Here is a 24,734-nt window from a genome sequence, read left to right as displayed (position 1 = left end):
GTGAATAGCTATACCAAGAAAATATGCTGTGTCTAAACATGGCTTGGATACCTCTCTTCCATAATCCTGTGCAGTTTCCTAAGTGCCTGTAGCAGTGAAATCTCCACAAGCCCACAACACCGGCCTCCCACAATATTTACAGAAAATTCTGCAGGTGTAAAACTTGTTGTTTCTGGTTGTCTGTACACTCAGACAGGTGGAACTTTGCTAGTTTAAACCAATTGCATTTTCAGTATTTATTCTTCATTCGTACATGCCAGTCACATTTTTTTAAATGAAATATCAGGTTTGATAGAAAAGTCCTTTTTCAAGAATGTAACCTCTTGCAGATTGAAGGTCACTAAAAGATATGTCAGGATTTGACCATAAGAACCAAAGGTCACAGTGATAGAGCCCTAAATTCTATCCAGCAGGTATTTTGTGTTCACTGTTAAACTAATGTGGACTTTCTATGCCTTTTTTGCAGGTTTTGGATCAGCCGAAGTATGAAGACAACTTGTACATGTATCTTTACTTTGTCATCTTTATCATCTTTGGATCATTTTTTACCTTGAACCTTTTTATTGGTGTCATCATAGACAATTTCAACCAGCAGAAAAAGAAGATAAGTACTTCATTGTTATTCTGAAAAGAACATTAAAAAATTCTTGTATTTGGTTCACTGATGACAACTTTCTTCATAACTTTTTTAATGACAAGTTAGTTAAGAGCATTACATAGTAAATACATTAAATTATTAAAGCTTATAATTTGACTTGATGAGGGTTTGATAGAAAAGTGGCAATCTATGACTCTCCATGGTTAATGAAATATCTTTGTAAAGATATGGACTTGAGACTGGAGCCTTAATTGACTCATAAAAAGGTTAACTATTGAAATAGCTAAATGTAGCTATAAAAACTCTTTGCTATACTACCTTCATGCCACACAGCTCAGCAGTATAGATTTCTGAACTTTGACAATAAACAATTTATCCTCTTTAATCCTACCCTCTTTAGTCTTTGTGCTTTGTTAATACTTCCTGAAAAGGCATCAGTATTCCAGCTGCTAAACTCAACATTTTCTGTAGCTTAATACTTGATATAAAAACCATAAAATAGGATTTTTATGTCTGTCCTAAATTTTCCCACAGATGAGAATGTGAATAAGAATGATTATTATTTATAAGTAGTCAATAAAGGTACATGATTGTAACCAGTTTTTGTCTCTTGGGTTTACTTTGGAGGTCAAGACATTTTTATGACAGAAGAACAGAAGAAATACTACAATGCAATGAAAAAATTGGGCTCAAAGAAACCACAAAAGCCTATACCACGACCAGCAGTAAGAATAAAAATATTTTCTGTTATTTTTGCATCTATTTAAAAATTGAATTATTTTCTATTATGCCTTTGGCTGAAATAAGTTGTAAGCTAAAAAACATATGTGATATAAGAAAAGCCTTGTTAATCTCAAACACCTTTTTTTTCTCTTTCTTCTGCTACAACAGAACAAATTCCAAGGCATGGTCTTTGATTTTGTAACAAAACAAGCATTTGATATCAGTATCATGATACTCATCTGCCTTAACATGGTCACAATGATGGTAGAAACAGATGATCAGAGTGAAGACATGGAAAACATTTTATATTGGATTAACCTGGTGTTCATTGTCCTTTTCACTGGAGAATTTGTCCTGAAATTGATTTCACTTCGTCATTACTACTTCACTATAGGTTGGAATATTTTTGATTTTGTGGTTGTCATTCTCTCCATAGTAGGTAAGAGCAACTAATTTTTATGAAATGTCTAATTCTGTGAAAATGGAAATATTTTGGTGTGCAAAATCTATTTATATTTTGGTTCAACTTTGTCATTAGAAAGTCTTATCTACAGGATATCTGAAAAATAAGAAGTTTTTCAGCAAGAGGTTTCACACACTCCTACTCATATATTGGTTGAAATTAGATTTTTATTTCGAAATCAGCAGAGATTCCTATTGCCTATGAAAGGCAATTTTGATATAAACGTATAGTGGCAGTTGCAGGTGAAATACTCCAGCCATCCAAAATCCAAGAGCAAAACCTGTGTGGGACTACTATGAGGGTAGGATGCATGCACCCCAGAGAGCAGAGTAAAACCATTTGCTTACTTCAGTTTTATTGGATCCTGAGGGCTTTGTGCCTGAGCTGGAGTGAACACTGGGTAAGCAGAGCTGAAGTTGATGTGGTAACAAATAACGGCTCCACTAATCTTTGTTTTATCTGGAGCAGCAAACTTGAAAGAACTTGAGTAAAAATTGTGGGTTTTTTAACTTTTAAGTACTCCTTAATGTGCAAATCAGTTTTGGTATTTTTGTATCAAAAAAGTAATTTTTCTGCTTTGAGGCACACAATACAATGTTGAATTTTTTAAATTTTTCTGTGAATTATAACAAACCTTTTTATCAGTTTTTTTATGTTCGGAATTTCTGTGTCATTACTAATAAACCTGTGTTTAAGTTATTTTATGTATGATTAAGAAGATGCAGTTCTCTTCAAATATACATTTTTTTTAATAACCTAACTTGATTACATGGATTTTTAATAATACTGTGCATATGATCTTTCTTCAGATTAACTGAGATTATTTTTGTTACAATTAAGCAAAAGAGATCTGAACTCAGACTTTGCTAAGATACATACACTAGTTATCAGTTTGTCCTAAAACAGTATACTAAACACAAAGGTTTTGTAAAGAAACCTGAATGGCTAATTCCTAAAAATCTGTTTAAGTATCCTACTCTTCTTAAAGTTCTACAATCCTTGTAGAATATATCTTTAGCAGTGGTTTTTAAATGTAATGATACTCTTTACTGATTTAACTTGTTTTTTCCTAGGTATGTTTTTGGCTGAGATGATTGAGAAGTACTTTGTATCTCCCACACTGTTCAGAGTCATCCGACTTGCCAGGATCGGTCGGATCCTGCGCCTCATTAAAGGCGCTAAGGGAATCCGCACTCTGCTTTTTGCTTTGATGATGTCTCTTCCTGCTTTGTTCAACATTGGGCTGCTGCTCTTCCTGGTTATGTTCATCTACGCAATATTTGGCATGTCCAACTTTGCCTATGTCAAGAGGGAAGTTGGGATTGATGACATGTTCAACTTTGAAACGTTTGGCAACAGCATGATCTGCCTGTTCCAGATCACCACGTCCGCTGGCTGGGACGGTTTGCTCGCCCCAATTCTGAACAGTGGGGAGCCAGACTGTGACCCCCATAAAGATCATCCAGGGAGCTCTGTGAAAGGTGACTGTGGCAACCCTTCTGTTGGGATTTTCTTCTTTGTCAGCTACATTATCATATCCTTTCTGGTAGTGGTGAACATGTACATTGCTGTGATTTTGGAGAACTTCAGTGTTGCTACTGAAGAAAGCGCTGAACCCTTGAGTGAGGATGACTTTGAGATGTTCTATGAAGTCTGGGAGAAGTTTGATCCCGATGCAACACAATTCATAGAGTTCAGTAAATTATCAGATTTTGCAGCTTCATTAGACCCACCTCTTCTCATAGCAAAACCAAACAAAGTCCAGCTTATTGCAATGGACCTGCCCATGGTGAGCGGTGACAGAATTCACTGCCTTGACATCTTGTTTGCTTTCACAAAGCGTGTGTTGGGGGAAAGTGGGGAGATGGACGCCCTCAGAATACAGATGGAAGATCGGTTTATGGCAGCCAATCCTTCTAAAGTCTCCTATGAACCAATTACAACCACACTGAAACGAAAGCAGGAGGAGGTGTCTGCTGTCATCATTCAGCGTGCTTACAGACGTCACCTTTTAAGGGTAAAAGTCAAAAAAGTATCATGTATATTTAGTCAGGATAAAGGTAAAGAGGAAGATGATCTACCCATGAAAGAAGATATGATTATGGATAAACTAAATGAGAACTCCACTCCAGAAAAAACAGATATGACGCCATCCACAACCTCCCCACCCTCTTATGACAGTGTAACAAAGCCAGACAAGGATAAATATGAAAAAGACAAATCAGAAAAAGAAGATAAAGGTAAAGACAGCAGGGAAAGTAAAAAGTAACATAGAACGCTGTTTGTAATAAACTGTTTACAGCCTGAAAAAGTATGTATTTGTGTCAACAGGACTCCTGTAGGAGGTACATGCCAAACTGTCAGTTTTTACATATATAGATATATATATAATTATATATATATAAGGTCAGTGCCTATAGCAAGACAGTGACCCCTCGTCATCAAACTGCAACTCTGTAAAACAGGGTAACATCTTGACAGGAGGTTGTTGTTTTTAGTACCAGCTGACACTGCTGAAGAGATGATAAAATGGCCAACCAGACTGTAGGGACCAGTTTAAAAAAAAAAAGGTGCAAACCTATGAATCTCTGTGTTTAACATGAAACACACAGTACAAAAATTGTATCCACTGTTAGCATTTCAACAGTCACATTTGCCATATTTTTACAAAAATCAGTGTTGGTGAACTTATCATTTTTTAATTCACAGGTTGTTTACTATTATATGTGACTATTTTTGTAAATGGGTTTTATGTTGGGGAAGGGGGTATGAGGACCAGGTGTTCTACTCTCGGATTCTCTATAATGTACAGACAGGAGTGATTTGCATGAAGGCATGCTGCACTTGTAGTTCATGCATGGGAAAACATGACTTCGCACAAAGCAGCAGTCTGACTACTTCCATGTTTCAGGGTGGCTCTGTATGTTGAGGTGCTTAATAACAGTATCCATCTAGTATCTCATCCAGACAAATCTTAATGTGCCTGTAAAGTCCCATAGAGTCTACAATAATAGAACAGATGTTTTATTTTTTCATGAGTCATTTAACAATAGTTGAACAATCTCTGCATAAAAATTCTACCAAGGGACATAGAGTCCACTTCTAAGTATTCTTCTGTGGAAAACAGTTTACCTGACCTTGGGAAATTGAGTTTACCAAAAACCTGCAAAACATAAGGATTATGAAGTTGTTCTGCTTCACCCTGCAGTATCATTTAGCCATCTTCTGCTCTCAGCAAGGTTGACATTGTATGTGTTGATTAAAAAAAGTACCCTCTATGTAAATAGTTAATTTATCCCGTGGTGCATGTTTGAGCAAACAAATAATGACATGTGCACAATATTTATTGCATCAAATATGTACCACAGTAAGTGTAATTTGCAAGCTCTCAACAGGTAATATGAAGTATTCTGTACCATTATAGATAGTTTGGAAGCTATCACTGATGCATGTTTATCTTGCCTTTGCTGCTGTAATTTTACTCCTTCCACTGTTAAGAGTCTAATATGGGAAGCCATAGCTCAGTGGTTAAGTGAAATAAATTGTTCAATTGGTCATCATTCTTTCACGACATCAAGCAATAGTTTGCAGTTATTTAAGAGCTTCTTGCTTTGCATTCTAAAATTTTAAGTGATTACTGTACGGTGCATAGTCTGACTGTACAGGATATGTTGCAAACTGCCTAATCTGTTGAAAACTACATGGATAGAATTTTCTAAGAAAATATAAATACTGTAAAAAATACCATTTTATTTTATTTTTCAGCGTTTTGTACATAAAATAAGAAATGAGAATTATCTTCAGGTTGATGTTACTGTCACTTTTATTACTTTCTATCCATAGCACTTTTTAATTCAAGAACTTCACAAAATAAGAAACAAAGGAAAGAATGGGGTAGCTTTAGGTTTCTGCTTTTTTATTAGTACTGTATTTTTGCACACATTTTAATGTGAAATAAGTTTCAAACTGAGTCCAAAATGCACTTGCTTCCAAATAGATATAACTTGTAATTGAAATGTGGTGGGGAGGATTTGTTTAAAATTCTAGCACTGCCTGCATCAGAAGTTTCAAGGTAGTCTTTTTATTCATGAAATCTTCACCAGTGTTTGTTTACATAGACTATTCTTATTCTTGTTGATTCATGCTGCACTAGAACTGTTCTAAATATAATATGGGATCCACAATGTTTTTTTTTTTTCCACAGGAATTAAATAGCAAACTTGTATAATTGATCACATCAGGACATTTTGTGTTTCTTACACAAGCAAAAATTCGATGTTGACTCCTCCTTTTACAAAAATATTGACTTGTGTGTCGGTGAACTGCATGCAGGAAAATGCTATTACCATAAAGAACAGTAAACCACATTACAGTTGAGCCAAAAGAATAAAGACTTCATTTTTTATTGTATTTAATGGTTTTGTCTTCATTTTTTTCCTACTCAAAACAATTGCATATCAAGAGGTGCTATGAAAATAAAATATTAATATATAAAGTGTTAGAAATGGATTTGTGAAAAGTGAAAAAAAACCCCAAACCTGAAGCTGTATGCTTTCTGAAAGATCTTAAACATGATTTGCACTTACACTCTTGAGGTTATTAATCCTATTCAGGATCTCAGTAGGATAATCTCTAAGAGCTCATGATGCTTCAATCCCTTTTTCATATCAGGTATTCTGAGACAACTAGAAAAACAGATATTAAAGAAAGACTCTAGCTACCAAGGCTGCATGAATGTATGTAGCACTTCAATTATATTTTTCTTTTGAAGTGAAGAATTATCTTTGTGTTATAAAGAAAAAATACTTATCTCATTATTTTATATGAACAATTTATGATTTTGTGGTGACATTAGAGTGAAACTTTAAGGTAGCGGTCATATTTGAGTGCTATTTCTAAAAAGAACTTCTCCCTGTTGTAAATTTAAAGTACTGCATTGAAGGTTACACTGAACAAATCAAAAGCACAAACTCTAATATTTATCATAGATGTGCAGGTATGCACTCTACATAAGATCCTCTGAAGAGTATTGGGAAAACCAGATGTATCCAGATGTGTGATGTGGAACTCCGAGCTTTGGGTGTGCTCCCCAGCAGAAACACCTGCAAAGGGAGCAGCAGGATGGTGCTTCTGTCCATCCTCTGCACGATTTTCAACCACTGATGGTCTATTGACGTTGTTGACTCTAAAAATGAGTAGTGCAGTGAGCTCTTAGGCTGCAGTGTTTCAGTTAGATTTTTTTACCTTAGCTGTAAAAAAACAATTGCAGGGCGGGGTGTAATAGGGAGAGATGAGATAAACCAAAAAAAAAAAAAAATTACAAAATCCAAAAAGTGTAATGAAGGGACAAGTTTCATATTGGTTTGGTTGGTTTTGTGAAGGGAAAGGTCTTGAAAAAGTTGCAGGTTCATAAGTAAGATGTTTGTCTGACTGAAAATAATCAGTATGTGTCCGAGAGGGGGTTGTGCTTACCAGAAGACTAGCACAACGGAAGGAATTATTACAAGCCTCAAACAACAAGCAGCTATGCTTGTGCTTGGGTACCCCTCCCTTTGTTTGTTTCGTAAACAAGTCTGTAGCTGTACTGGGAACACTTGTGGCAGCCCGGGCTCCCCCGCGGGTGCGCGGCCCGGAGCGCTCGCCGCTGCCCGGCCCGGCCCGGCCCGGCTGGCAGCGCTGCCCGGGCACCGGGAGCCGGGCGGGAGGCGGGGGCCGAGCAGCTCCGCAGGGCGGCCGGGGAGGCGGAGCGGCCCGCGGGAGCCGCTCGGGGTCACCCCGCCCCGGAGCCGGGAACGCGCCGCTGCCGCGCTCTCTGCCGGCGATGGAGGGCGGGGGCTCGGCGTCCCTGCTGGCGGCGGCTGCCGGCGCGGGGCCGGCTGGCGAACCTGGGAGGCGCCAGGAAGCGCTGGAATACCGGTGCCTCAGGTGAGGAGCCGCAAGCGCAGTGCGCGTTTGCCAGCGCAGGGCGGCGGTGGAGCCCGGCGGCCCCGCTGCCAGCCCGGGAGGTCTGGGGAGGAGAACGAACCCCGCCGCCGTGTGCGTTTGAGTCACCCCGAGAGCGGCTGTCCCCCGCCGCGCTGGATCCTCGCCTGTCTCTCCCGGTTTGACTCCAGAGGCGCCAAGGGATGCGAGGTGAGGTGGCCTGCGGTGCCCCTTAGGGCTCCCTGGGTTTTGGCTGTCCCTCGGCGCTGCCCGGGCGCAGCACGCTGATTCCAGCCGCGGCCTCGCTCGCAGCCCCGCGGTGTGCGAGGGTCCGCCCGCCGGGCCTGGCTGGCCGGGCCTGGCTCCTGCTGGGCACGGACCGAGCCGCTGCCGCAGCTGTCCCCGCACCGCGGAGCAAACGGGAACGTCCCGGGGGTTCTGTGTGGTCTGTGGTTCTGGATAGATCCGGTGGGGCTGCAAGACTGTACTACTCTGTGTGGGAAACTGTGTTCTATATCCACCCAGCGCAGCAAACTCTCAAACGACATCCCTCCAGTTCATTCTTTGTCTGAGACATCTCCTGGTCCAAGTAGACAGGAAGATAACCAGCTGTGAGAGGCAGCGGCTGACCCGGGCTACTAGAGCTAAATATCGAACAGATTGCCCCAGGCTGCAAAACATGATCAGTTTCCCATGTTCTTTCACACTTCATGGGTAATCGCACCCACCGTATATTGCAGTGCTCTGAATGAGGGTATGTTTTACTGAGGAAAGACTGCTAACAAAAATCTGCCATAAAAGATTTCGTATCCACGTTTGTCACCCTTACTTTATCAGTGTGCAAGCTGGAGGCTGGATTTTTGTGTGGTGTGTGTGAAAAAAACAAAGCTCTAAGGGATTCGTAAATTTCAGTATGTTTACTCTGAAAATTGGCAACATAAATAAATACCCAAGGGCGAAGGTGCTGAAATGACATACCCTAGGGTGATTCCAGAACAACTTATGTGCTTTTTAGTCTTACCGAGGAAAGCAGGCTAAAGTAAACTCTAAAATACAGATTTAAAAAATTGACTATAAGGAAAAGTCTACCCTTTTTGTATGCCTGTTCTTATTTGTGGCTATTATTTCAATATGTTATTTTTGTGTTTATTGTTTGAACAGTAGTTCGGGTTAGCTAGTCACTAAAAATCTCATCACAATTTGTTTTAGCGACTGCAGTTAAGTGCAGCAAAAGGAGGAAATGTGGATAGTTTGTGACTAAGCATGTTTCATTTAAAGTGTTCTTACACATCATAAAGCTTTTTAGTCTATTTAGCTTTTACTATGAAATAAATAGAACTTTCTGCAATATGTTGTAGAAGTTTGGTTGAAGCTTGGGAAATCTGTTTGTATTTTGAGATAAGTAGCATATATGGAATGTAAATGAATTGAATGTAGACTGATTTCTTCACTCTATAGGGACCATTACTTGTGTAATAGTGTGAAAAGAGTGCAGCATGCACTGTCACCTTGCTGTGAATTGATCTTTATGATAGGTCTTGTGTCTTAGTGTTTAGATTTTTGTTTCTGTGAGGTTGCTCTAATGACAATTTACAATTATTTCCTGCCTCTATGATTGCATCCCAATGACTGTGGAGGGAATATGCAATAAGCAACTGCAGGAGGTTGTAATGTGTATTACAGCACACATTTGCTATTGTAAATTGTTGTATTTTGGAAACAAACGACCTTGTAGAGATGCTGCAGATCAGCAGACAGCCTTGTTTGGCACTTGTCACACTGGTAGCACAGCTTGCTTTAACCACAGACAGATGTTACTGCATGGATGTGCTACATCAGTCTGTTTCTTCAAAGTGAAGGGGGGTGAATGGGGCTGATCTGTGGTTTACTTTCTACAGGGGAATCTTCCACAGGTGGTTGATGGTGACTGATGGTTTTGGTTTAACCTGAGCTGGCAATTAAACGCTGCACAGCTGTTCACTCACTCCAGTAGCAGGGTGGGGGAGACAATCAGAGGGTAAAAGTGAGAAAACTTATGGGTTGAGGTAATGACAGTTCAGTAGGTAAAGGAAAAGCTGTGCAGACAAACAAAGCCAAGCAAGGCACTCATCCAGCAGTTCCCATGGCAGGCTGTTCAGCCTCTCCAGAGCAGCCAGGGCTCCACCACACAGAATGATGACTTGGGAGGACAAAGCTGTCACTCCAGACATCCTCCCTTCCCCTTTCTCCCCCCGGTTTGTATGCTGAGCATGACACCATGTGGTGTGGGATATCCCTGTGCTCAGCTGGGGGCAGCTGTCCTGGCTGTGTCCCCTCCCAGCTCCCTGTGCACCCACCCCTGTTCTCCTCGCTGCCTGAGCTGTGAGAGGTGCAGGGAAGGACTTGACTGTGTGTGAGCACTGCTCAGCAGCCACAGAAACATCCTGGAATTACCAGCACTGTGTCCAGCACAAATCCAAAACACAGCACCATACCTGTGCTACAAAGCTGCTGTGAAGAAATTTAACTCTCTCCCAGCTAAAACCAGCACACTAATTTAGAGAAATACTGAGCCAGAGAATAAGAAGGTTTGAGTGCTGTGAAGACCCCAAACAACTCACTTGATGAGCCATTGAAAAGAGCTTAGAGTTGTTCACGTACTCCAAGTTAAACCCACAAGCATTCTCAAGAGTTCAAAACAACAAAAAAAATTTATTGGCAACTTTAGAAGATCAAAGAAACTTTGAAAATGGTTTAATGAAGCATTGAATCAACATAAAATACTTCTCAAAGCATTAACTTGGCCCATCCTATTTAGCAAACTCTAAGCCAGTTCAGTTTTAACTTCTCAAAGAATCCAAGAAGAGGGAATTAGAAGAAGAAAAAAAGACAGAAAAGATACAGAAAAGGATGTGTATCAGTACCAGCTCCTGGATTCCAGTGGTATTCAGATAAAAATTCCAAAAGGATGTAGGGTCAAGACATCTCATTTCTTTGTGTTGGACCTTAAATACCCCATGGCCTTCCTGGATGGGACTTTGGTCATTTGGCACTTAGGAACTGTGTTAGGGCTCCAGAGGTGGAGCATTGCCTCCCCATGCCAGGAATTGGCAGTGCTGGGATACACAGCCTCACCTGCCCCTGCCCTCTCTCACATGCACTCCACAGTGTCTCTAGACATCAGTCTTTTCAGTCTCACAGATGTCTCTGGTAGTGAGGACATCTTCCTAATGTGTGTATGAATCTGAGAAAAACAGAGCATGCTGGAAAAAAGATTCATCAAATAGATGAAGTGTTAAGTGAAGGACTGATACATGCATGTGAAACTATCTAGAAGATTTACTATTTTCCTTTGTTTTTTGCTGTTTCTAGTATGCATCATTGTACTGTATTAGTTACTTTCTTATCCCACAAACCATTTAAGGAAGCTTATTCTGAAAGTAAAATTTTACCTTTTAAAGGTAAAACTGGTTCACTTTGTTGTAAATTGCTTGACCTCTTCAGTCCAGTTTAAATACCTTAAATACCTTTACAGACCTTAATAAAGATGCAGGTATTGCTGCTCTCTCTCTCATCCTGTTTGCTCTATGGCTTTGACAGGCAAAAAAGAAAAACCTGTTGCATTTCCCTTTCCCCTCTCTGTTGGGGATGCCTTCCATTACTCTCAATATCCTCAGTTACTTAATGATTAGTTCAAGCATTTTGCAAGACCTGTACAGTTCTGTGCCAGAGTGTGCAGGCTAGGTCAAAAAGGAGAGTGGGCATGGCCAAAATGGAGATAGCTGCTCTTATCTGCCCTCCAGGGAGGGGGATGAAATGAAGGTAATCAAAATTAATTAGTTTCAGTGATAATACATTCTGTATAATGTGCTGTCTGATAAGTGAGTGTTGTTAGAACAGATAAAAAAGAATGTATTTCCTAATGAATGGTTCTGCAAAGCAATCTGGAACCATGAGCCAGTCTGCAGATAAGACTGGTACCTAGTTTCCTAGGATTCTTTTTAAGTTAATCATAGTCTGATACTTAAGTAGCTACAAGTTTGAAGGTATTTTAAATGTATGAGGTTGCTTTTGCAGGTAACTGTTTTACAAAACTGTTTTCTTTGGGGTTCTCCCCACCTTCATTGTTGTGTCACAAGTCAGCATATGTGACCTAAAGGTCACATCATTTCAGTGCTGTACTTATCATAAGGTGTTCTCAAGACATTCTGTATCATACACATATTTGACAGGGAAATAAATCTAGTGTCTCGATAAGATATAATGGGGTGCTGAAAGGGTTATGTTTGAAAGTATGAATTCCATGTTATTACATGGATCCTTTGATCAGCCTGTTGGGGTTTTTTATTCACACTTCTGCAAGCTGTTTGTGTTCAAGGGGGAGCTGCATGACTCTGGGTTTGACACTGCTTTTTCACTTTGCTTTGAACTGCCAACAGCCTTCTCAAAAGGCATGAGGTTTTATTTCAGTAATCAAGAACTGGTTTTTGTTACCTGGTGAGAACAGATACAAAGGGCAAATTGCATGTATACCTTTGAAATATTGTTTTGTATAATTGCATTAGAAGTCTTCCTTTATATGGTTTGCCTTATGCAGTATTTTGTGTGTGTGTGCTTTAGTCTTTTGTATCTTCTGTTTTTTCTGAGATCTGCTTGCTCAGTCCCTCTGCACAAAGTGTAGTAATGTAAATCACTAATGTATACTTTGTACCAAATATACCTGAAAAAGACACATATGGAAGTAGGTATTTTACACTGAATGTTTTAGATATGAAATACAGATTTTCCTCATTTGGTATAAACAAAGTCATATATATGATCAGGTTTTAGTGAAAATTTGCAAGATATTTGTGGAAGGAACCTTTGAAAGTAAGATTTTCAGGTTGAAAATAGTCAAGCATTTTTTATACAAAACCCTGGACTGTTGGTCATTTCACAGCAGACTTGTTTCTGCTACAGCCTTGCTATGTCACAACTGGCTTCTTTTGCAGTTCCCATGGCAACAAGGATTTTGGAGCTGCAAAGCAGGATAGTGGTTTGAGGGGGTATAAATATTCTTTATTACAGAAGAAATTTTGATCATTGAAAGCTCATTGGGCACTCTGCTCTTCCCCCACAGGTTCCTCCCCTTAAACATCTGTGTTTTGCCCATATTTTTACACCTAAATGTGAATTCCTATTTGACAAGAATACAGTTACCTGTTCTAATTTTTAACATAGTATAAGAAATTACAAAAAATTGTTAAGCCTTAGTGTTGATAGCATAGAAAAATACGTTGTCCTCCAAATACAGTCTCAACAAGCAGGAGAGCACTGTATATACCTAGAAATTTCTATATTTGTGTATTTGTGAACATTGTATATGCTTATTGAAAGCAATGAGAGTTTAGTTATTCAGGATTTGCCATGCTTCTGCTAATGTTTACTTGGGCTTGAACTTGTTTCCAAGATGCATTCATGAAATACTTACTTCTTTAACAGTCTTACATTAGATTTTTTAACTGAAGGATCTCGAAATACTGCACCCAATTCACAAACTAAAATTTATTAACAGTGGCAGTAATTTTGTGTTCTTTTCAGTGTCTGTCCTTCACCATCTCAGATGAGCATAGGTGGTATGGGATGTGTGGGAGTGTATCCTGAACCAAACACAAATACCAAATACTGTAATTTAAGCCTTGATAGAGTACCTCTGCTTGGGTAATTTTTTCTAAGTTAGATAGGTTTTCTGTGTTGTTGTTTTTCCTTCTGAGCACTCATTCCAAAATCAGAAGCCAGTATTCCGATGTGTCAAGTTCATGCCATAACCCCACAGTTTAGTTTGAGTTGTTTTGCTTTGTAACTGGTAAAAAAGAAAATGGGAATTATGCTCTTTGCTGAAACAAACAGCACAGGTCAAGTAGATAATTTAATGCTGTAAAAGCCTCTGAATCTAAGAAATTTATCCTCATGGCATGTGATAGGTAGTTTAGAAATGTATTAAAAGCAAATCTGGAAGGTAAAGGCAGTTGCTAGTGGCCTGCAGGTCTTCATGGTTTGGGCTGGGAGACCTCTGTTTCCCCCTGCCACTATCACCACACACAGATGTGGGATTATTATGGAATAATGAAAAGGAAAAAATACCACTTTGACCTCTACAAGTGGAGCAACTCATCCAAGGACAAGCAGTTCTGCTGGAGAAGGACTGTACAGGAAAGAGCAACCTGGTATTTAGTAATCATTTAATCCAAATATACATTTGTTAAAGACTTTTCACTACTGCTATCACCCATGTAGGTTATAGCTGTAACAAAATAACTTGCATATATACATGAGAGAGAAATTGAGCCTAGCACCCTGAGCCAAGCATGAATACCCTAGATACACATAATTTATTTTCAAATGAAGCTAGAATTTCTGGAATGACTAATTTTAACTTTTTTTTCCAACTAACTTCCACCAAATCAATTCAGAGCTAATATTGGAAAAATGCTTACAGGCTGCAGAGGTTTGTAATTCATAATGCTGTATGTGATTCTGGAACATTCTGTTTGGAAATTCACGATACTCAGGCTGTGAAAACTGGAATTTTGAACATGAGTCGGAAAAGATTTATGGCGATGGACAGCATCTGGCAGTGTATTACATTGCCCCTCCTCCCCTGCCTTCCAACACAACCTCAACTCACTTGTAAGAGCTTGAAGGCTTATTTTGGCATTTGTTTTTCTGGCTTTACTTGTAATACTTGGCAGTGCTGTTCTTCATTGAATAATTTGTCCAGTGCTCCCTGAGAATTCAAGAGGACATATAATTGCTACCTTGGGTTTTAGGCTGAAGAAATGCAAAAAGTTTGGGAAAAGGGATCCCTGAAATGCAGTTAAAGAATAAGAGGAGTCGAGTAACAATGCCAGGAATTCTCTGTTGTTTCTGGTGAGGATGTGAGGCTGGCGATTCTGCATGAAGCTCGATGAATGGGTCGAACAGCTCGCTTCTGCATCTCTGTTGAGACACATTAGGAGTGACAATGTGATGACATAATCGCTGACCCCAGATTGTTCTCGGCTATAAATCCTCTGGTCGCAGTCTCCACTGTTTCTCTGCATGTGCCGTTCACGTTTAAGGGCTTTTCAGATCATCTCCAGCACCATCTGCTGCATAATGGAAAGAAAACAATTGTGCTGTGTGTGGAGCCAGCTGACTCCCTGAGTGGAGTTGGGGGTTTGCAAAATCCATCTCGTCTCAGAACTTGTCTGTCTGCTTGTTCTCACTGCCACACTGAGCACTAGTCACTGTGCTTTATGAAAAATAAGACAAAGTAGGAGCTCATTTACAGGGACATACCGCGTTTTTGAGCTGGTCAGGTACTGCGTGTCTTCTCATGCTCGTGTACAGGGAGTTCCGCACATCCTGATGTTTCCCTCACTGGAAGAAGGGAAACCTTGTGTTTGAAGCATCTTGTCAGTGTGAGTGTGTTGGTAACTTGTGCACGGCTGGGAGGAGACAGCAACAGGATTTCTTAACTGCGAGCATTCACTAGGTGTCAGTGCGGGATTGCACCGGGCTGATGCTCTTGCTGAGCTCCTCGATTGTGGTACCTCCCTTATGAAGAGGGATTTTAAGGAAAATTCCCGCTTTTGTTTCCAGAATGCAATGCGGATTACATTTAAGAATAACTAGCCTTATTTTTTAAGGAACAGTCTGATAAAAACACTGATATTAATGCACATGTTTTGTGCTTAATAAAGATAATTTAAAGACTTAGAGTAGCTCCTGAATTGATCACTATTGGGCTTTCTTGTCAACATCTGTTCTATTACTGATGAAACACTCTATTCATACTGCAGCTGATCCTGGGTATGGCTAAGATTCCTACTAAGATGTGGAAAAATTGTAGTTTTTATAGTCATATATTATCCGTAAAACGAATACATTCACTTAATTATTATCAAAACTATTGTTTTAATCAAGAGATGTTAAAGATCAAGTTTGTAAATGTCAGTCAGAGAGGAGGAAAACCCCATGAATATAGCTAAAATTGCCTGGTTTTCTGTTCTCTTATCATATTGTATCCCTAGAATGAAATACATTTATTAGAATATCTTGTATTGCTTGTATCTCACTATTAGATGTTTTTAAAAAGATGGACTAAAAGAATGATTTAAAAATCAGTTTTTATACCAGATTTAAATTAATATTTAGTCTAGTTTTAGTAATAAATGATTAAGGAACTCATCTCTTCAATCTGTATAGACTGTCCAGCATTCATCTAGAAATTTAATTTGTTCCAAAATTGATATTTTTTCTAGTGCTTGTGGAAGTGTTTGGTGAGAACTGTACATTAGTAGGTTAAAATAGCAAAAAGAGTCCTTCCTGTGATATTTGAAAATATTTGAAATGGCTTTCCTGTATCTTCCAGTTTATATTGAACTTTTCCTGTTATATTTGAATCCATAACATTGAGTGGATAATACCCTTTGCCCTTTTATACTTAATCTATTTACAAGTGAGGCCTTTTTTAGAACTGCTCCAGGTTACCCTCGGGGAAGTGCCAATGGTTATGCTAATACATAAGTTAGCTTGGTTACAAAGACAGGTTTTTGACTTGTGCTGTATTTCTACACATTCAATGTGTAGCAGAGATACTGAAGAGATTATCTGAAGGCCAACCTGCAGTATTTTCCCTGTTTGATGTAGATGTATAAGGGCACCATCTTTGGTGCCACCTGAGTTTCATCATACCACCTACCTGTGAGATAGGAACCATCTCAAAGGTTGATTTCTTCTGCCCAGAGTCCCTCAGTTACATTTAAGCACTGTGTCTCTTATCATGGGACACAGTTACCTGACTGGACAGACTTTTCAGACAATTTTTTATTGAGTTTGTATAAGATCTGTAAGGGATACAGTAGGAAAACTGTGGAGACCATTGTCTGCACCTCTCCCTTACAATGAATATAAACACTTGTTCTAAATAAAGGAGAGCTTGAATGACTTCTTGTTGCATATGACTTTCTGATTTTGTGAGTCTGAACACTGAAGGAAAGCCTGTTCTCCAGCTTATATTGCTCATTAACTTCACCAAAAATTATTATCTATTCACAATGATGCAAAATAAAGCAGACTGTGTCACTGCTTTGAAAATCGCTCCTAGCCTAAGGCTTAACAGTTTGTATAAGAAGTGAAGCTTTTTGGTTTTAATGACAACTTTGGGATTCTTCCAGAATCTCTCTTCAGAAGCTGATCTGTCTGAAAAGAGCTCTCTCTGCCCAGTGACAATTTTTTTTTTGTCTTTCCTTGTTTGGCATGTCTTGAGAAAGCTGTTTTAAATTAGTTCCTGGTTGTTGCTTTTCACTACCCTGCTTTTTACTGCCAACCCTGACGTTCAGTTGGTATGGCTCCTTCAAAGTTTATGATTCTGCTAAGCATTTTCTTGCAGGCCTGCTGCTGCACTGAAGGTGATTAAAAAGGCATTTGCAAGTCGGGAAATCCATTTGATGTCTCTCTGCAGCTACAACTTTTGAAGTAATGCTTACGGTGTTTTTAACAGTAGAACCAGTAGCCAGTAGAACTTGTGTCTGCAAAACATGTAAAGAGAAATTCAGTCATCCTGCATTTTACTGAGGCTTCCACCTTGCTGAAATGGGCATTCTAGCACTGTGGGATATTTGAATTGATGAGCTTTAGAGTACAGTCAGCTCTGTGCACTGGAAATCCAAAGCACTGATCTCTTTTTTATGGGTGAACTCTTAATGTAATAGGATTTTATCTTCTACCAGTGACAGACATGTACTTGTTTATTGTAGTTAGGAGCAGTTCCTAAGAAAATGAGAGACTTGGATCCTGTTTTTTCTTGATCTGAAAATGTTGAAATTGACACTTGCATCTTTTAGAGATATAACGTAATGAACAAGCTATAAAACAATATTGGGAGAGCCTGCCATTTCTCCTGGTTGATATTGGATGAAATGGGGCATAACACTCTACTATTGGGCACCTCACTTGTGTGTAGGCATAGCTGGGCTTTCTTGTTCACGTGATTGATTTGGAAATAGGGACTTGACTCTTGTTCCCTGCCAAGTGAGTGTTCTCTTTTAGAATGCTTTGCAGATCTGTATGTCAAGACACAGGTCGATTTTGCAGAACACTTCTTTCATGCAGCTGAAGTTCCTCTCATTTGGGAAATGAGGACATTTCAATTTATCAGCAAAATTATGTACGTTTTGAATTCCATCTTAGCTATGATAGAGTAAAAAGGTAAATAATGATGTTTCATTTTACAAGGAGAAAAATCAGGCTGTCTGAATTTCTGAAAAAGCAAGTGATCTTTCATATGATTTTCCCCTCCTTTTCTTTTTAACAGCTCTGCCACTTATAAGCTTTAAATTTGCTAACTATTAATTCAGTACCTTAACTTAATGCCCTACTCATCTTTTGTGGTTAAAGATCTTTAATCTTTATGTGATGCATAACTTAATGTTTGTTTCATGTGCAATGGTGATTTTTCTTTAAAGAGCCAATTATGTTATTAAAACCAAAACACACTAGGACAAAACCATGCATGGAACAGGCATGAGAATGGCTCCAAGGAAGTGGTTGTATTGAAAGGCTGGTAGTACTTGTTAGTCACATGGCCTTATGAACTGGATGTGATTTCCTTGGATGCTCTTTCCTTGTCTGTTTTAGTGAGCTGTGCATCAGTGGCACTGGGGAAAAACAGTGAGTAGTAGCCAAAGCAACAGTGCATGGCCTTTCTAAAAAGAATGCATGGGGTAAAGGAGGAGCTCCTTCAGTGACTTCTGGAATTAAATTTTGCTCAAGTGTATTTAAAAATTTAATACTTTTATTGGTAGAAATGTACAGCAATGTTAATATGTTATGAAAAAGAAGTTTTGTCTGCATAACATGCTTGAGGAGCTGATTCACCATTTGATAACTTTTGATCACTGGTTGGCACATGGTTACATGTAGTATATGGCACAAAATCCAAAATTTAACATAGGTGACTTTGAGATGTCAGTGTAGCCTTGTGACCTCTCTGGTAGTCTTGAACTGACAGGAAAAGAATGTTTATTAATCTTTCAGGTACTTGGGTGTGTTGACTAAGTAAAATCTTGTAAGATGCCTGTGTCATAGCAGTGAAAAGTGAGGTTCCTCCCTGACCTGACTGTCAGTTTGTCTGTGTTCCTTTCAAAAGGGGGTGGTACCTCCTCTTTTCCCTTACCGTGCTATGCCACCATCACTGGAGCAGATAAAGCTGAAAGCCAAGAATTTCTATTTACCACCAAAAAAACCTGGGTGAATAAACTTTTCCAGGTTTGTTTAATTTTGCATTTCAGTTATGAAGTGTAGGTTAGGTTCAAGGGAAGTTTGTTTTTGAAGTCTGATGTTTTAGGCTTTTGTATTGTTTTTTAGTCACATAGTCTTGTTGCTACCTTACAAGTCAGGTTCCTCCCACTTCCAGTATCTTTGAACAGACATAGGATGCTGAGAAATGAGGTGTTACAATACCTGTCTGCATTCAGGAGATCTGGTAGATTGGACATGTGGAACATGGCATGCCTTGCTGGGATCCTGCTGGCAGAACCATGAATAAGGGTCTTATCTCTACACCTGTGTGAGGAATTTGTTTCGATATCCAAGGACCAATCTTTCAGAAGAGTGATTTTGCTGTGGGAGACCTGACCTCTTACAAAAGGTCAGGTGATGGCTCTTCTGCTCCTGAGCTGGCCAGTAGCCAGGGCTTGCCTTAAGCAAAGCCTGAGCCTGCAGTCAGTAGCTGGTGAACAGACTGGTGACTGTCTCAAACACCTGCCTGTTCTCTAGACATGGAGCCCCACGTGCCTTCGTGAAGGATGTTAGAGCTGCTCTTGCACTTGGCAGGAGAGATCTACAGTAACTGGTTTTAGTGAAGGACTGTGTGATAAGCTCTCATAAAATTACATAATCAGAGTTCTTTGATATTTGTACATCTGCAAGACCATTTTGCCCTCAGCCATTGGTTACCTACTCTCCTACTTGGAAAGATGTGCATTTCAGGAGGAACTAGGATGGTGAAGAAGGTGCTGTCCAGTACCCCAACCTGAAGGTTTGTTTAGGAAGGAGGTGATCCTGTCCAACTATTTCATACAAGGATTAACAAAAGAAACTTCATTCTTTGTAGAGTCAAAGAAAATGGAAGCAAATATTTTGGTAGCAATAGACATAATCAAGGAAAGGAAAAGCGAAGGAAGATGTTGCAGGAATCTGCTTTCTGGTGAAGCTTTCCTTTTTTCCAGTGTAATAGCTCTGGAGAAAAAAATATAAATGTGTTTTGTCTGAAGTATCAAGTGTACGTAACTTAAAAAAAAAAGGAGAAATAGCCAAACAAATACAAGTACAAAAAGTAATTGCTTGAGTCACAACAGGGACTGGGTACAAACCTGGATTCAGTTTCCCTCTCTCCATCTCTGTGTGTACGTGGTTAATGAGTCCAATAGTGGCACTTTGGAGCTGGAAGGCATGGCTGGGATTTGGCAGGTGCTGGCTCTGGGGAGGGCCGGTGGTGTCCAGGTGCTCTGGCAGGGACAGCCAGTGCGGCAGGCGGCTTGGAAGGGGCAGGTGAGGCGGGAGCCCAGGCGGCTCGGCGGGCGGAGCGGCTCGGCCCGGGCCGGCTCTGTGGGGCACAGGAGAGTGTCCTCAGCACCCTGCAGAAATGAATTTCATGTGTTTGAAATGCATGTGTCATGTAAACGACTTTGCATCAATTCTTGATGTGCAGATTGGGGCGAGTTTCACGAGGTCTGTGTGATGTTACACGGATATCCGTGCAAGGTTGGGCTCTGGAGGCTGCACCCACCCCACTGCTGGGGAGGCTGGTGTGTGCAGCCCTTGTGGAGTGTGGGGGAAGCAGCACCTACTTAATGCTAGTCAGTTTTTGTGTTTTAATTTAGAAACGCTGTTTGTCTGTCTTAAGAGTTGTGACTTAATTCTGTGACTGTTCTAGAGCTTTTTGTTGCTAATACTTGCCTATTTTCATAGTAGGTTTTGCAAGGCATTCTGATTTATTTGTTTATACTGCTCATTTTTCTGACTAGCTATTCTGATGGTATTTTGGGGATGGAACAATGCTGCCCCTTGCATCTATATTTAAAAAATATTTATGGAGTCTAGTTGTGGCCCTGCAGTTCTGAATGTCTGTTCATTTATCTCGGCAATCGGGCTGGTTGAAAGGTGAAGTGTTGGTGCTCAACTCCAAATTTTTTACTGCAGATCAAAAAGAAAATGAATTGGAAGTCTTCCAGCCAATTGCTTATAAGGGCAAAATGTCTGTTCAGGTGTTTCTCAATATTCCTTTTTTTCCCACTAAAGAAAATTATATTTATTTTTTTTATTTGAAACCTAATAGTTTTTTAATGTTTGCAGGAAGGGATTTCCATTTTTCTAGGCATTTAAGAAGAGGTTTTATGTTAAAATGAGGTAATTTGGTTAAAAAGACACCTACTTTACTTGTAAAGACAGAGTCTGAATGTTATGCACAGGATCTGCTGGCAGTTTGTTGTGATAAGACTGACAGCTAATTTTTTCAGAAGCTAAATCAGCTATTACTTTGTAGTGAAAGTATGCTAATTGGTATAGTCTTGCTGTGGTTAAAGATCAATAATTCATTGAAGAGAACAGATGCTCGTATTTAAAGGAATTCACAGTTAATTTTATTGGAAAGCTATAGCTGAAGATTAAAATTAGTAAACACAAAGGTATTTGTCAGCTTCTGCTGCTTAATGTTTTTCTTTAAAGGGGAAATCCTGGAGTACAAATGCTTTGATATGGCAGTAAATGATAACTTAGCTAAGAAGACTCATGTTTGATTTTGATTTTAAATGTAATTAAACTGTCATAAACTAATTCTGATGCTTTTGTCTTCGACTGAGCTGATACCTGATTTATATAGAGAGGTAGAAAATAAAAATTCTCTGATCTTGGAAAATTTTTTTTTAAAACTAGATTTAAGAGACTACAAAGAAACTAGGAGTATATTAATTGAATATTTTTCACCTAGTCATTATCTGCATTTTAATTCTTATTTAGGTAGAAAGTTTTGTGTGAAGTTCACGCACTGAACTTTGGCTGTGTGTTATAAATATAGTAAAATGCACACACATGAGTTATACAGGTAGAATTTTACACAGCTAGCATACAAGTAGCAGTGTCTACTAATTATTAATTTTGAGGTATTTTATAAATCCTGCCTCAAACTGAAAGAAAACATATTTTGTAGGAAATTCTTGGCATCTATCTCTGAATTATTCTAATTTGCATTGAGATTTCAGTTCCTGGTTTGCATAAAAGCACCACTGTTATTTTGATAATCACAAGCTTTCCTAAATACACAGCAGCACTCTTCACTGAGGATCTGGGTAGCTGAGTCAGTCTCAAAGAATGTATACAGGCAGTAACTGTGTTCCTACAGCTGTTTGCTTGTTTTTTCCATACAAAAAGGAGCTGAAAGGGAGAATTCCTATTCAGTAGTGAAGCTGAAGGTTTATTAATAGACTTTTTTTTTTCCTTGTCTTTAAATTTTGTCATTACCTTTTAGTACTGGGTGTCCTCACTGACTACTAAGTAGCTTATTAAAGCTGGTTTTAGATGTGCTTTTTTGTTCTATTTCCTTCTTGCTGTTTTCCCATTTTGCTAGCATGCAGATGGGGGTGGGGAGTGGGAAATAAGGGAGAGAGCATGTTCCAGAGGATGCCAGGATGACTTCAGTTATTGGATGGCTGCTGTCTGATGGATGGAAAAAGGGGGAGTAAACCTTTCATTCTGCACTGACAGAGCTGAAACACAGAAACCCGATTTACAGGTAAGGGTGGAAAAAATTCCTGTTACGAATAGTTATTCTTGATCCTTGCCACAACATTTCTTAGATATAAAAATGCATGTGCAAGCATCTTGCTTGTTCCTGACGAATGACTCTGAAGCAGCTTTTCCCGTTATTATTTCTCCTGCCTTGGAGGTTTCAGCGGATGTGAGATCCATAAACAGTGAAATCATAGGCATGCCTGATGCTGGCAGCTTTCTCATGTGACAGGATACGCATTGCATCTCATTGATGCCCAAGTTGCTCAGTAAGCTGTGGGAAGAGAGGTCATTTTGTGTGATGGAAATAGTCACTGTTGAAAATGCAGTGTGTGCTACCAACAGGAAGAGAGTGCTGGAAGATCTAAAAATGCATTCTTTGGTTTTAGATAGGAAAATTGACTGCTTCTGAAACTGTCTCATTTAGTGGTGAACAAACAGTAAGAATGCCTCCTCAGAACTACTGAAAGGGATTTTGTAGATTTTTTTTGCATTGTTTTTAGGTTTGGAATGAATGTTGTTGATAACTCAGGTATTAAATATATCATGAAGGAAAAAATATGCACATAATTATGTGCATAAGACAGAAATTTTGTAACACCTGCAGCATTTACATTTTTTTTTTTTTAATAAATTGTTGAAATAGCTTGCTTCTGCAGAGTTTGTGTTAGTAGCAGCTGTTAGTTCACACAGTCTGGAGATGGCAAGCAGTGAATTGCTTTGTACAGAAAGTAGATTTGTTTATCAAGTCACATGATATGAGAATATAGGACTACAGGCAGAAGTCTTGGCCCCACTGAAATAATAGGATATTTTGATTTTTGCCTCACTAGGGCAAGGATTTCAAGGAGTCAGCTCTCTATTGACTTACCTCTATATTTTACATGTAGGAAATAATTGTTATACAGAATCCTATTTTGCTGGTTTGAAGCAAAAATATTAATTTATGTAAATATATTGTGATTATAATTTATTTGAGTGTATATATATATATTTATGAAACATATTTATAAAGCAAAAAGGATGGAATTTAGTTTTAATAGATTTCAAAGATTAAAATCAATAAACGCACGAGGCCATTTTTGTTGTATTCACTGAAGAATGCCCTTAAAGCAGTCCTACAATAACAAAAAATTTGTGCCATAAAGAAAAAACTGGAACAAGTCAACAGAACTCTTATGAGTGCTAAAAAGGACTGGAAGAAGCTTTGTCCACTGTCCACTTACTTATGTACCTTGCCATCGGGAGTGGTGTCTTTTCCCCCGAGCTTTCTGTTTCTTCAGAAAATGGAGTCTGGTATGTTGGCTAAAAAAATTTTGAAAAATCAGTAATTTGCATCAAATGTCAGGGATACAGAAAATTATTCTGAAAGGCTTGTGAGCTGTGTCTTTTGTTTGGCTGGTTTCTTTTGTTTATGCTGGAATATAAACATAGGTAAATAACACTGAAAAATAGTGGAGTTGTATCCTATTTGTTATTTGTAGGTACTGGATATGTATCTGAAAGCAAAAGCTCAGCTGTTAAATTACAATCTCAAATCCATGTATTCAAATCACTTTCCCCCATCAAATGAGAAATCTGACTCAGAAGTGCTCCAGTAACAGAGAGTAGTTGATGAAAACAGAGATGTAGTTCCACATGTGTTTAAATTATTCTGTCTCCTTGGAAACGCTGCTGCTGCAGATGGATTTGGCTTTTGGTGGCTAAAAATATCTACCTCTTAATAATGACAGCATGAAAGATACTGAATAAAACTACTGTGCTGTCACTAGTTTTAAAGTTCTCTAATGATTCAGGTATTCTACGTGAACTACAGATTTGCATTTTCTGTCCAGCATTCACTGTCAGCTGCTGCCAGCAGTCACTGGCTTGGTGGAAATGAGATAAGCTCATTAGTCTTGGTTGGAGACCCTGCTGAGAGGGGAACATGTGAGTGGGAGGTAGACTAGATGAAGAGTTGGAAAGCAGGTAGAAAGTTGGTTAAAAAAATTCATGGTGGTGATGCAGGTAAGATGTTGTATAATATTTGAAGATACAGGCTTATTCCCAGGGAAGTCTATGATAGAAAATGTGTGCTTAAGCACTGACTTTGTAAGTAAACAATCTGCAAATGAAAGAATTTTTTTTTCTTTTATTTATTGCATTAGTGAATGTTTTCTTGTCAATTGTATGTGCAGGTGACTGAAATATCATGCAAACCATTTTAAGTAAAATATTAAATTACTGTAAGCAAAACCC

The 24,734-nt window shown here is 39.0% G+C and overlaps 2 protein-coding genes across 6 annotated transcripts in view; both read left to right on the top strand.

Moving 5' to 3' along the window:
* Positions 1-6,194, top strand: part of LOC306804279 (sodium channel protein type 2 subunit alpha-like) — a 132,788-nt gene extending 126,594 nt beyond the window's left edge. For both annotated transcript variants that reach the window (XM_079310643.1, XM_079310642.1), the window contains 4 exons: positions 467-604; positions 1,219-1,323; positions 1,490-1,760; positions 2,858-6,194. In XM_079310643.1, coding sequence (XP_079166769.1) covers positions 467-604; positions 1,219-1,323; positions 1,490-1,760; positions 2,858-4,053 — 1,710 coding nt within the window. In that variant the 3' untranslated portion in view covers positions 4,054-6,194. The remainder of the gene's footprint in view (positions 1-466; positions 605-1,218; positions 1,324-1,489; positions 1,761-2,857) is intronic.
* A 1,344-nt stretch (positions 6,195-7,538) lies between these two features.
* The window catches only part of CSRNP3 (cysteine and serine rich nuclear protein 3), an 87,776-nt gene continuing 70,580 nt past the window's right edge, over positions 7,539-24,734 (top strand). Inside the window, exon 1 of one of the 4 annotated variants that reach the window (XM_079310632.1) lies at positions 7,539-7,916. Coding sequence is in view for 2 of the 4 variants with exons in the window: in XM_079310629.1 (XP_079166755.1) it covers positions 22,432-22,500 (69 nt within the window). In the remaining 2 variants the exon portion in view is untranslated. Of the gene's footprint in view, positions 7,917-22,335; positions 22,501-24,734 lie in introns of those variants that run through there. The other 3 variants (XM_079310630.1, XM_079310631.1, XM_079310629.1) reach the window with 3 other exon arrangements.

This window comes from Erithacus rubecula, assembly GCF_903797595.1.
Source record: "Erithacus rubecula genome assembly, chromosome: 8".
In the NCBI taxonomy this organism is placed as follows: Eukaryota; Metazoa; Chordata; class Aves; order Passeriformes; family Muscicapidae; genus Erithacus; species Erithacus rubecula.
Note: the sequence above shows the minus strand (reverse complement) of the source record. Positions and strands in the feature narration are given on the sequence as shown.